Below are 13,378 nucleotides of genomic sequence, written 5' to 3'. Positions count from 1 at the left end.
ATGCAACCGCATTATTTTATTTTTGTTTTCTTCCCTCTACCTAAAAGATTTCAGTTTGTTTTTCAATTGAGTTGTACAGTTTATAGGTCACATTAAAGGTGGAAAAAGTTCTGACATGAGTAATCTTTGTCTCAAACCTGACATTTTAAAAGGGGTGTGTAGACTTTTAAACTATTTAAAAGTCTTTTAAAAACTATTAATGGCATTTCTGTATGTTTTGTTGTGGTTTACTTTCTGCCTGTTTATATAAAAGTCATAGTCTATGCACATATTTTCACAGTTTTGTATTTTTGTGTTTAGCCTTGAAAATTCCGCACACAAAGCAGAAGCAGCCTGCAATAAATTTGTATTTGGGCAAAATATGATTGAAAGAGTTTTGGTAAGTAATTTTTTCTGCAGCATAAGTTTGAATTGAAATATTATGGCTAAGATTGTTTTTTTATGAACCAATCTATGTTGAAATGGCTTTTTGTTTTAGGCTGTTGCTACATGGCGATCTTAGCTGTCACAGCTGTCACACAGTCAAGGATTGCTGTGTAGCAGTGGTTTCAATAATCATATATGGGATTACTTTTAAGCTCTTGTTATAGCATACGATACTGAGAGCCTCTTAATTCATACTCGCGAACCGCAGGTAGTTCATCTGAGTAGTTCAACTTGCAAAATGTTCAATAAACGTATACACCATTACTTGCAAGCTACCACAACCTCAGAATCTCCACGCAAAATTTGAGCAGGGTTGATCTGCAACCTCATTCAATTCTATGGCTGCAAAGCTACATCGAGATCCTTTGTTGTGTGATTAATATCATCGCCATGGAGTCCCAGCCTAAATAAAAAGCTGTTATTTTTATTTTTTTCCTTTTCCTCCTAAAGTGAATTCAGATAGAGTATTTCTAATCCCTAACCTTGTGGTTTTCAGAGTCCACCCAAAGTTGAAGCAAGTTCTGACAGCAATAAGGAGAATGCTGGAGAATCTGGAGCGGAGGGATCTTCATTGGAAAACACCCCAGAGAAGTGTAAGTTCAGTTGGTTTGTATTGTGATTTTTATGCAGCAACATTTGTAATTGTGTTTTAGATTGTCTCTATAAGCAGTGTTTCTAATTAAAAGCATGCAAGTAGTTGTATGTTCAGTGTTTGTTCACTTTCATCTGTCATGATATTGTAAATGTTGAATGTTGAATGCTGAAAGCAAAAGGAGTGGAGCTCATGCATGTGTGTTGACTTTTTCATTGGTGAGACCCATGTCTAAGGCTACATGCACACGAACTTTAGGGCTCCGTGCACGGAGACTGTGGGGCAGCCGCATGCGGATCGTGGACCCATTCACTTGAATGGGGTCCGCCATCTGCATCCGATGGGCCGTACTGCAAAAAGTAGCGTATGCACTATATAGTGCACTACTATGCACTGCATAGTGATTCCGTGGGGTTTCGATCCGTGCCTCCATTCCGCATCTCCGTGATTGCGGACCCATTCAAGTGAATGGGTCTGTGATGCGGAATGCACAGGGCCGGTGCCCGTGTATTGCGGACACGCTGTATGCGGCCTGCAGTATGGCCATGGGGGGCACGCGGTCGTGTGCATGTAGCTTTAGCGAGATATTAAAAATACAGTTATGCTTGCTAGTCTTATAATGTTTTTGTGTTTTATATAAAACAACATTGGGGAGGTTTACTAAGCCTGTAAATGGCGTAAACTTAGGCTGTCTAGAGCAGATTTATCATAGTGGTAAAGGCTGGAAGATGAGCCTGGTGCAGGGATAGACTCTTTTGTCTGTCTCTATACCAAATATTGCTTGGCTTACTTTGAGATCGAATTTTATTTTACATCAGAATTGTGAATTTGTGCAAAATGGCACATGTTAGTCTACCTTTCCCACCCCCTTTAAACAATATAAAAACTGCCCTGATTTGCGCCACTTAGTAGGCAGATTCTAGACGGACACATTAGTAATTCTGGGCCATTGTCTGGAAATTGCAGCTAACAACATCTCAGAATCACTGGTGGAATCTGCAGCTGCTTACACAAAAGCCACAGCAAAACGATGTCTTCTGGAGAAAGTAGAGGTCATCACTGGAGAAGAAGCAGAGAGCAATGTGTTACAGGTAAGGAAATGCTAAATTGCCTCCACTGATTTAAAATAACTTTTTAATTACGGGTCAGATTTAGCAAGCAACAGGTTTTTTTTTGTTTTTTTTTTTTGTTTTTTTTTTTGTTGGTTTTTTTTACTCCCTTTTTAACCTACTTTCACACTTGCGTTCGGGGTTCCGCTTGTGAGTTCCGTCTGAAGGCTCTCACAAGCCTGAGGCAGGATAAGTTAAAAAAAAAAAAAAAAATCGTTTTTTATATTCACTTTAATAGGGTTGGACACCAATTTTGAATTGTTTTTTTTAATGCTTAAAATATATTGAAATGTATTTTTGTTTTATTAAACCCCAGGGATCTTGAACATGTACGGTACTGCACTAGTATGTCTGTATTCTACTGATAGGCAATTAATCTTATTCATTTATATAGCACTTGCATATTCTGAAGTTCTGTGCATCATTAAAATCGGTCTGTGTCCCTAATGGAGATCAGTTACATTTTTTTAATTAACCGGTATGCTTACGTAGTGTGGAAGGAAAGACCTGTAAACACATGGGGAAAATACAAACACTAGGCAAATGTTGCCCTTGGTTGAAATAGAATTTTAGACATGTGCTACAAGGCAACAGTGCTAACCACTGAGCTACCATGCTGCCTCATGCAAGGCCTAATAGGTTTCAATACTTGCCAGACCTTGTGACCTTTGTCAGGCAACCATTGCTACCCCTTGATTGACAGAGCACCCTCCCTCTAACTGCTTAGATGCCATGGTCAAAAGTGGCTGTGGCATGCAAGCGGTGAAATAGCTTACATTGAAGTTAGGCTGCTTTCACACTAGCGTTCGCTGGTCCGCTCGTGAGCTCCGTTTGAAGGAGCTCACGAGCGGACCCGAACGCAGCCGTCCAACCCTGATGCAGTCTGAATGGAGCGGATCCGCTCAGACTGCATCAGTCTCGCGGCGTTCAGCCTCCGCACGGACAGGCGGACAGCTGAACGCTGCTTGCAGCGTTCGGGTGTCCGCCTGGCCGTGCAGAGGCGTGCGGATCCGTCCAGACTTTCAATGTAAGTCAATGGGGACGGATCCGTTTGAAGATGCCACAATGTGGCTCAATCTTCAAGCGGATCCGTCCCCCATTGACTTTACATTGAAAGTCTGGACGGATCCGTACTAGGCTATTTTCACACTTAGCTGTTATATGCTAAAAATAATGCAGACGGATCCGTTCTGAACGGAGCCTCCGTCTGCATTATTATGAGCGGATCCGTTCAGAACGGATCCGCCCGAACGCTAGTGTGAAAGTAGCCTAATCCCTCATCTCACACAGTTATGTCATTAGTATGCCTTTTCTATATTTATTGATCGGTTAATAGAGAATTGATATGCAGTGTCATTTTAAATTTTTTTATTTTGAATTTTAATTTTCTGTAGATAATAAATTCAGAAAGCACATTTTTATTTCCATGTTGTTTGCCTACTCTTAGATTCAGTGCAAGCTGTTCGTGTTTGATAAACTGTCTCAGTCTTGGGTAGAGAGAGGCCGGGGACTTTTACGCCTCAATGACATGGCCTCTACAGAAGATGGCACGTTGCAGTCTAGACTTGGTGAGTTATTCCTGATAGTTATCTGCATTCAGTTTTTGTGGTTGCTAGCTTGTTGACATATCCCTTACAGGCTGAAATCATATTACTGGGATGGTTTACATTTCTGCACAATGTAGTAGTAATGCAATGTGTTTGCAGTTATTCAGTTTTAAAGGTAACCAGTCACCTGGATTTTGGGTATAGAGCCGAGGACATGGGCTGCTAGATCGCCGCTAGCATATCCACAATATCCAGTCCCCAAAGCTCTCTGTGCTTTTATTGTGTCAAAAAAACAACAACTTTTTATATATATGTAAATGAGGCAAGTAAGAAGCCCAAGGATCTGGTACTAACGTTTCCGGAGCCCAGTCACGCCCACTGTCAAGGAGCCCAGCACTGCCCCGCATCCTCTGAATCTCCTCCTTGCTCCCTGACGTCACAAAGCTAGAGCACCGTAATCTCACGATGCGAGAGCGTGCTAGCTCGCGCATCGCAACATTACGGCGCTCTAGATTTGTTGCGTTGAGCAAGGAGGCGATTCGGAGGATACGGGCGGTGCTAGGCTCCTTCACAGTGGGTGTGGCTGCACTCCGAGTCAGAGAACGCTGGACTTATCTCTGAAGCATGGAGGAGACAGGACTCATCTCAGGTTCAAATATATATATTTCTCGCCCAGTTTCCTTGGGGGACACAGAAGACCTTGGGTATAGCTCATCTCCATAGGAGGCGTGACACTAAGTGAAAACTGTTAAGCCCCTCCTCCACAGCTATACCCTCAGCCTGGAGAGAGAGACTGCCAGTTTTTGCTTAGTGTCCAAGGAGGCAAGACACTCCCTGCTCTGCAGGGCTGTTTTCTCCTTGTTTAATTTTTTGATTTTTACTTTTTTATTTCTTTTTGTTCCAGATCATCAGGGACAACAGAGACTCACTAGACCTCTCTGTTCTCCCGGGGTTGAGCTGCGCCAGTGCCGGTCATCCGCACTGCTGCCTCCCCCACAGAAGGCAAGGTGGACCAGGGCAGCCCAGCTCCCCTGCATCCCGCCAGCGCAAGGGTCGCCCGCACGCCAAGTCCCTCTCCAGCGTCCTGCCACTACGGTGCCAGTAGCTGAAGGGGCGACCCTGCTGGAACGGACCGAGGGTGAAGACGGCTGTGGTAAGAGAGAGGCTTCTCCAGCCCTACGTCCCCCTCCCTGGCCTCCTGCGTGCTGGACTCCCATGCTGGTCCCGGCGGACCTACGCTGGCTCCTGGGCTAGCTGTTGCCCAATAATTATATAGCCCCACACCACCACCATACTGGTGGCCGCAGGGCGACAATACAATGCCCCTCCATAGGGGATTGCACAGGGGTGAGCATGGCATTGCTGTTGAGGAATATAGGGCCAGAGACCTGCTCCTAGCTGCCCCTACCACAGGGGTTATGCCGACCCTCCCCCTTGCCGGTCGCAGTTCAGTAGGGGGCCCGCGCTAGCTGCCCCTGTCTCTCCCTACAGATGTCCATTAGGGCAGGGGGTGCAGTGCTGGACTTCGGGGTCTCCCTCCTTACCGGTGTGCTAGAGCCAAAGGGCCGCTCCAGACGCTGCCGGACGCAGGACCTCGCGGCCTGCATGTGGACGCGATGCTCCAACAGGCCCCGGCCGACTGCTGATGCTTCCGGTCGGCCGGGTGCCGCAGACTTTGACCCAGGCTTTGGCCTGCTACTCCGGTCTTCTGTCTCTGCCGGCCCGCGGGGTGGGCACCCGCGGCCGTTTGGTACATGCGTCAGCCGGCTCCCTCCAGGTCCCGGCTCACCGTCGTTGCCTCTTGGCCGGCCGGGCGCCGCAAAAATCTAGGCCCCGGCTTCGGGTCCTACTAGGCCGCAACATCCCGGCCTCTGTTGGAGGGGGCGGGAACGTCTCGCGGCGCGAATTCTTCCCGCCCGCACGTCCTCCGCCCCCCAGGGGATCGCAGCGCCGCCCCCCAGGCCGGATCTTTGTTAACCTGTTGGGTGCCGGCCATCTCCAAGGGCCGGCTCCCTTCTGGAGGACCCCCTCTATGTTCTGGTGGGCTTCCTAATAAGCCTATACGAGGCTATGTCCCTGTATGGTGGCCCTTTCTTGCCTCAGAGTGGCTGTGTTTTTAAAAAAAAAAAAAAAAAAGAGAAAGGGCTTCCATGGCGGAGTTATTAAATAACGGAATGGCTGCGCAGGACGCTGCAGCATGATACAGTGGTGCTGGCTGCATGCTATGCCCCCCTTCCGTAGGCGGCATGTCGCGCTCCCCGGCTGCGGTGCTGACCGGCTCCAAGTCTCCTCTTTAGGCGGACCCTTGCCATCTACCGGGATACGGCGCTAGCCAAGTGTAGGCGCCCCTCTTCCGCCCGTTCTATGGCAGGACATCACCTTTCCAGTTATGGTGCTGGCCATGGGCATGAACCCCTTCCTGAGTGGAATTCTGCGCTCTCTGGCCGCAGGCTAGCCATGTGCATAACCCCCTTCTATAGGTGGAATACTACATTCACCGGATCGGTGCTGACCATGGCACGCCACCCCCCTTCCTTAGGGGACGCTGCACTCACTGGTTTTAATGCTGGACAGGTGCATGTCCCCCTTCTGGGGCGGAATAATTGCACTCTCACCGGATTCAGTGTTGGCCATGGGCCACGTGCCTGAGTGCTTGCACTCTCACCAGATCCGCTGCCGGCTATATGCATGGCCCCCTTCCGGGGGCGGTGTTCCGCACTCTTGCTGGATTGCTGCCGGCGTGGCCATGCCTCTTCTCTTCAGGCGACATTCATGCACTTTTTTACTGACTGGGTGTCATTGTGCCAGCACGTTGCCGGCCAGGTGCATGACCCCCATCCATGGCGGATACTCGTGCTCTCCTGGGATGCGATGGTGGCCATGTGCACCCCCCCTCCCCCTTTTTGGTTGGGTCACTGCACTTTCACCAAATGCGTTGCGGGCCGTGAGCATGGCTCTAACAGGGGTGCGCTGCTTGCACTCCCTTTGGGAATGGTGCTGGCCTTGTGCATAACAACTTCTCATTCCATGGGCGGAAATTGTACGCTCACGAGATTCACGGCTGTCCGTGTGTATGCTGTCCTGGACGTTCCCCTTTCATGGGCGGAGTAGTTGCACTCTCACGAAATTCAGTGTTGGGTAGATTATTGCACAATCTTTTATTGCTAGGATATCCGGTGCATGCCCCCCCTTTTCAGGGCCTTTGCACTCTTGCCATCGGCAGAGTTGCCAGGTACCTTCCCCCCCCTTTTTTCCGGGCGGACTACTTGCGTTCCTTCGCATGCCGGTACTGGTCTTGTGCATAACTCCTTTTCAGGTTGCACTTTACACTTCCGTGGATACTGTGGGACGCTGTGGCTGTGTGCTCTGTGCGTTGTTTTGGGCCGTGTATGCCTTCTCCTCCCTTGGGTGGGTTGGCCTTCTCGCTGCCTGCTGGGTTGCTAGTACGTATGCCTCCCTTCTTCCTGCGACATACCTTTTTCTCTCTGGGGTGTGTTTGCTTGTCGCAAGCTTGCACTCTTCTCTGAAGAGATCGTTCTGTCCACTTGTGAGCCTAAGGTGTTGTTGTCCATCACGCAACAATGGATGCTCAATGTATTCACAGCTGTATATCTTGTATGTACGTAGACAGGCTCTGCTGGCTCGCTACTGCACTGAGCTGAGTGGTACCCATTCTCCGGTGGGGTCCCGTTGTTGTCGGCACCCACCATGTTCGTTGGCCTTCCACCTGGGGAGTGTTCGGGGTTCCTTGATGCGTACCCATTCGTCATTTCGTGACATTGTTTCCCTACGCAACCGGTCGGGGTCGAGAGTGTTGTCTGCAGTGCCGCTCGACCTCTACGTTGGCTCTGGCGGGACTACGGTTCCCTCGCCTACTACCATTTCCTCTTCTCGGATGCAGTGTGGTGTGGGTCCTCTATTGGCGCCCTTTGCGCTCCAGTCTGTTGCTACCAGGTTCAGACTGCTCCTCTCGGGTAGGTCGCCCAACTCTTCTTGGGTGCTTGATTGTCCAGGTCCTGGGGACCTCCACCTTGGTTTCTTCAGGGTATTCGCCTGCTGCGACGGTGTGCAGGTGGTCTCACAGAGTAGAGGGGATTCGGCTCTGCCTTTCCTCGCCGGCTCGTTTTTTTTTTTTTTTTTTTGGCTTCTGCTCTGGGTTTGTCGCTCCAATGTGGCTGCTGCCCCGGCCAGGCCTCAGTGGCTGTTCCGTCGTTGCCCCCCCCCCTCCTCTGGGGTGAGCATGGTTGTTCGCTTGGATGGTTCCGGTGTTACTTGCGGTCTCGTACCATCTCCCTCGTTCTCGCTGGCGGTGCTAGCTGTTTGCCGGGCCTACCGCGTTTTGTCCTCCACTGGGTGCAGATTGCCTTTCCGTTATGGGTGTATGGTCCTGTGGGACTTACTTTCTCAGTGACTTGGGAGGACTGCCCTTCGGTCAGGATTGTCCTTGGATCTCCCACACGGGGCTGTAGAACTCCTTTCTTGGTGGCTACATCGACTTGGACTTGGCCTGTCTGGTCTGGGCATCTGTCGGATGCTGGGCAGGCCCTTCTGGTTTCTTCCGTCTGTCCTTCTGCTCCCCCACTCCGGTCGGATACGGGGCTATGTTGTTCGGGGGCCGACAGGACCGTGGTTTCCGATCCTTCGGCCGTGTTACTGGTCTGTGCCTGATCCCATTGGGTTTTCTCCCGCTTGCTGGGTGTTTCCTGCGAGCACGCTAGTGTTCGCTCCCGACTGTTTAGTCCAGGTTTGGTTGTCGGGCTTAGGGTTCTTACCTGGGGTTTTGTGGGAAGCGGGGCATTCCCCCATACTGCCTTCTCGCCCTTGGTTCTGTCTTTCCCTAGTCCGGCTTGACCCTGGGACTGGGACTTCTGTTACTTGAAGTGTCAAGTGTCTGCGCTGTCCTTCCCCTTCCAGCGTTTCCTGGCCCTCCTGGGCCTTGTCATGTCCTTCTTCCACAGAGTGGCTCTGTGGTTCCTCTTTATCGTTTCCTGGTTCCGCCCTGGGAACTACATACTGAGCTCTCTGCGCTCCAGTCTTTCCCTTGGAGCCGTTGCAGGAGTTCTTCCTACTCCTTCTGTCTTGTACGGTTGTGTTTCTGTTGCCATCATGTCTGTAGGGTGCCTGATTGGCGGCCCTTCGTGTTCTGTGCCTTCTGTCCTTTTCCAGGACAGGGCTGTTCTCCGTCCCGTCCTCTTCCTTCCTTCTGAAGGTGGTATCTGCCTTCTTATCAACGAGGCTTTCGTCCTTTTCCACCCATCCCCGGGTACGGACGCTTTACCGTTGGGAGGTTGTTGGGCCTTGCAGTTGTTCCTTGGGGATCTCCGACTCCGGTCGGCGTTCGGTCTCTTGTGTTTCCAGGAGGTCAGTGCAATGGTTGATGGCCTCCGGGGTGGCCTCCTCCGCTTTCTCAGAGTGGCTTTTGCTGTGGTTATCGCACCAATGGCAGGGTTCTGCTTTCGGTGTCACCGTTCATTTCATCAGAGCAGTCGGTGCCTCCTGGGGCGGGGGTGTTAGGTTTCGGCCATTCATTTGTGCAGGGCGGTCACTTCTTCCTTGCACACCTTACCGAGTTCTACTGGGGGCATACTCGGGCTTCGGCGTATGCTGCCTTGGGCCGCCTGGTCTGCAGGCGGTGTTTTCTTGATGCCTTCGGGTGCTTCGCCTTGGTGCTGTGGTCCCTCCCCTCTTGGACTGCTATTGAACATCCCAAGGTCTTCTGTGTCCCCCAAGGAAACTGGGCGAGAAAACGAGATTTTTGTATTACTTACCAGTAAAATCTCTTTCTCGCTCTTTCCTTGGGGGACACAGCACCCACCCATTCTTGTTTTTTCTTTGCACGGTTTCCGAGTTTGTTTTACCCGTTGGGTAGTTGGCTTGTTGGTTCCACTTTTGGACTTTGCCTTTTCTCACTGCTTGGACACGCAACTGGCAGTCTCTCTATCCAGGCTGAGGGTATAGCTGTGGAGGAGGGGCTTAACAGTCTTCACTTAGTGTCACGCCTCCTATGGAGATGAGCTATACCCAAGGTCTTCTGTGTCCCCCAAGGAAAGAGCGAGAAAGAGATTTTACTGGTAAGTAATACAAAAATCTCGTTTTTTTACACAATAAAAGCACACAGAGCTATGGGGACTGGGTATTGCGGAAATCTAGCAGCCCATGTCCTCAGCTCTATACACAAAATCCAGGTGGCAGGTTCCCTTTAAGCTATACACAAATACATCTTTATAGTTATACCACTTTATTTTTGTTGTAAATGTATAACTTGTATTTTGTCATGTAATTTCACAGAAACGCCTTATGACAGCTCTCTAAGGTTGAGGCTACACTGAGATCTTGGCCACCACCTATGATCTCTATGTAACAGTGCAGCCATTGAACTACAGTATTTTCCGGCGTATAAGACTGCTTTCTAACACTAGAAATTCTTTTCAAAAGTCGGGGGTCGTCTTATACGCCGGGTATACTCAGAATCGATGGTATATTCTAACTCCCACTTGCCTGGGGGTTAGAATATACAGGGCCCCGCCGCTCACAGGAGTACATTTATAAACTAATCCGTAACTTGAATCAGCGCTCATCTCTTTACTAGGTGTACCTTACTCTCCGCTCCAGTAACAGGCAGTCACTGTGCCTGTGCCGCCTAGTGGGAGGAGCAGGCACGTGACATCAGTGAGTGAGCGCTGCCTGTTACCAGAGCTGAGAGTAAGGTACCCTAGTAAAGAGATGAGCGCTGATTCTAGTAACTGATTACAGTTTATAAATGTACTCCTGTGGATGGCACTGTTATGGGGAGGGGGATCTTCTGTGGATGGCACTGTTATGGGGAGGGGGATCTTTTGTGGATTCCCCTCCCCACAATAGCAGTGCCATCCACAGATCCCAGTCAGTTCCCTGGACTAGAGAAGATAGTCTTGAAGACAGGGAGGGCTGGGCCATTCAGGGGTAGTCTTATACAGCGAGCATAGCCCAAACCCTATATTTTCAATGGAAAAGTTGGGTGTCGTCTTATACTCCGGAAAATACTGTAAATAGTGTTGCAGTATGACTTGCAAGTTGCTGTAACCCCAGAATCAGATTTTTTTTGTTGTAATTCTGTGGTTGCAGCAACTTGTAAGTCACGCTGTAACCTCATTCGGTTCAGAGACTGCATTTCTGCACAACAATCATTGGCCGCGTTAAAGGTGTTATGGCCAAGATCCCCATGTAGTATCTGCCTTAAAGGGTTTGTCTAAGTTTATAAAAAATTGACCGTAACCTACTAAATGTCATTAAATAACTTAAAGGTAGCCAGTTTTATCTTCTAACCATGAATGAACCCGCTATTGGAGGTAAAGCAGGTCATACCAATATGATTTAAAGGGGTTGTCTCAAATCATCCATGTATTTTATTATGTGTATAATCATTTTTTAAGTCATTTACTAATATACTTCTATTTTTAGTTATGTTTATTCGTTACCTTTAATTTTCCATCCTGTTAAACCATGCTCATCTCTAGGGGGTTACGCGTTTGTGTACTAGGAGTGATGCAGACAGCCTTTCTAGTGGCCGGGAATTGCGGGAGTGAGCTTGCATAGAGGCCGGAACATGCATATTAGCTCCCACCCACTCATCTGCTGCTGTTTTAGCACTGATATGTGGCCACCTTGTTCCTCCAACAGAACAGCTTCACAGCATGCTCCACAGCCTTGGAGCTGTTCTAAACCTCCATGCTACCAGAGAGTCAAAGTATAACAGGTTCAGGGCTTGCATAAATAGCCCCGGACATGTAAGACGGATCGCAAATGTCTGCCATCATCTTATGAAAGATGACTGTAGGAAAGCTTCTGGGCTGGCCTGAAAGTTTTATGCAGTGCCTGGCAGAGCGATCAGATCTGTCTTCTGGTAACCTGATCAGTCTGGAGCTTTACGGAGACAGCTGCCTTGGGAGCATGGACGCAGAGGCAGGGGGCTGTTTTACTTGATCCCAGCGCTGCTAGCCTCGGTCAGTCAAAGAAAGAGCCTCCTCCCCGCTCCAGCTAAGAAATGGGCCCATAGACCAGCGGGGAAGCAAGCGGAAGGTTAGACAACTCCTTTAACTTATGGTCCAGTACCCATCATACCAAATCCTTTGTTTCTGTGGGAGTTAATTACCTCTTTCTTTAAAATATACATGCACGCTCGGCCAAGTGTGTGTGTTTAAAGGTGGAGTTGATGGTTAGAACGGTGTATTGACTGCTTTTATCACGGGTTGATATTTGACCCTTAAAAATCCTCATGAAATGTCTGTTCGTCTTCTGTGTGAATGGCTGTTTGTTAATATGTTGGTGTGAATATTATTTGTCCTGCTTTTGTAAGGGGAATTCCCGCCCCCCACCCCCAGAATGGGTGACCACAATTACGACTGTAGTAGAACTATGTGTGTAGTAGTATGGTCTAGTCCCTTATAAATCGAATATGTACCTTCTTTTCTCAGTTATGCGCACACAGGGAAGTCTGCGGTTAATCCTCAACACTAAGCTTTGGGCTCAGATGCAGATAGACAAAGCCAGTGAGAAGAGCATTCGAATTACTGCAATGGACACAGAGGACCAAGGCGTTAAAGTGTTTCTCATATCTGTGAGTGTCGATCCATCCCAATGAAATCCTTTGTTTGGACCATATTTGTATCTCTGCTAGTGCAGCTCCACTGTAGACTGCAGAACACCTTTCTTTTGGGGTAATGACAACGCATTTGAAAATATCTACCGTATTTTTCGCCGTATAAGACGCACACCCCCCCTCCCCCCAAAAAAAAATTTATGACGACAGCGGGGCCCGTGCAGTGACTATTCTACTACACGGGCCCCGCTTACTGTATAATCATATCCCTAATAGTTAATTGTTGTATGCATGTAAAAGCTTAATGAGCGCTGTGTATTACTTACAATTAGAAGCGCTCGCCGTTCGGAGCAGAGGAGGGAGGAGGCAGGCCGGGAGGACGGGCGCTGGCAACGTGAGTCATACGTCACGCGCCTGCGCCGCCCACTTTATGAATGAAGCAGGCGGCGTGGGCGCATGATGTATGACTCACACTGCCAGCACCCGGCCTGCCTCCTCCCTCCTCTCTCTGCTCCGAACGGCGAGCGCTTCTAATTGTAAGTAATACACAGCGCTCATTAACGCTCATTATGCTTTTACATGCATACAACAATTAACTATTAGGGATATTATTATACAGTAAGCGGGGCCCGTGTAGTAGAATAGTCACTGCACAGGCCCCGCTGTCATTATTAAAGCAGATGCGACCCCCACCCCCATTATAAAAGCAGATGCGACCCCCACACTTATGGAGGGGATCTGTGGATGACACATAGCATAAGATGCTATATATGCGTCATCCACAGATTCCCCCCCCCCCCCCCCAATAACTGTCATACACAGATCCTCATCCTCATAACAGTGTCACCCACAGATCCCCCCATAAGTGTCACCCACAGATCCCCCCATAAGTGTCACCCACAGATCCCCCCATAAGTGTCACCCACAGATCCCCCCATAAGTGTCACCCACAGATCCCCCCCATAAGTGTCACCCACAGATCCCCCCCATAAGTGTCACCCACAGATCCCCCCCCATAAGTGTCAACCCACAGATCCCCCCCATAAGTGTCACCCACAGATCCCCCCCATAAGTGTCACCCACAGATCCCCCCCATAAGTGTCACCCACAGATCCCCCCCATAAGT

The 13,378-nt window shown here is 49.3% G+C and overlaps 1 protein-coding gene across 3 annotated transcripts in view; it reads left to right on the top strand.

The window, feature by feature from the left end:
* The window catches only part of RANBP3 (RAN binding protein 3), a 136,512-nt gene that overhangs the window by 111,600 nt on the left and 11,534 nt on the right, over positions 1-13,378 (top strand). For all 3 annotated transcript variants that reach the window (XM_044305950.1, XM_044305959.1, XM_044305941.1), the window contains 5 exons: positions 301-379; positions 923-1,019; positions 1,985-2,109; positions 3,575-3,695; positions 12,128-12,270. In XM_044305950.1, coding sequence (XP_044161885.1) covers positions 301-379; positions 923-1,019; positions 1,985-2,109; positions 3,575-3,695; positions 12,128-12,270 — 565 coding nt within the window. The remainder of the gene's footprint in view (positions 1-300; positions 380-922; positions 1,020-1,984; positions 2,110-3,574; positions 3,696-12,127; positions 12,271-13,378) is intronic.

Source organism: Bufo gargarizans, chromosome 1 (assembly GCF_014858855.1).
Source record: "Bufo gargarizans isolate SCDJY-AF-19 chromosome 1, ASM1485885v1, whole genome shotgun sequence".
NCBI classification, from domain to species: domain Eukaryota; kingdom Metazoa; phylum Chordata; class Amphibia; order Anura; family Bufonidae; genus Bufo; species Bufo gargarizans.
This window is presented reverse-complemented; position numbering and strand designations above follow the sequence as displayed.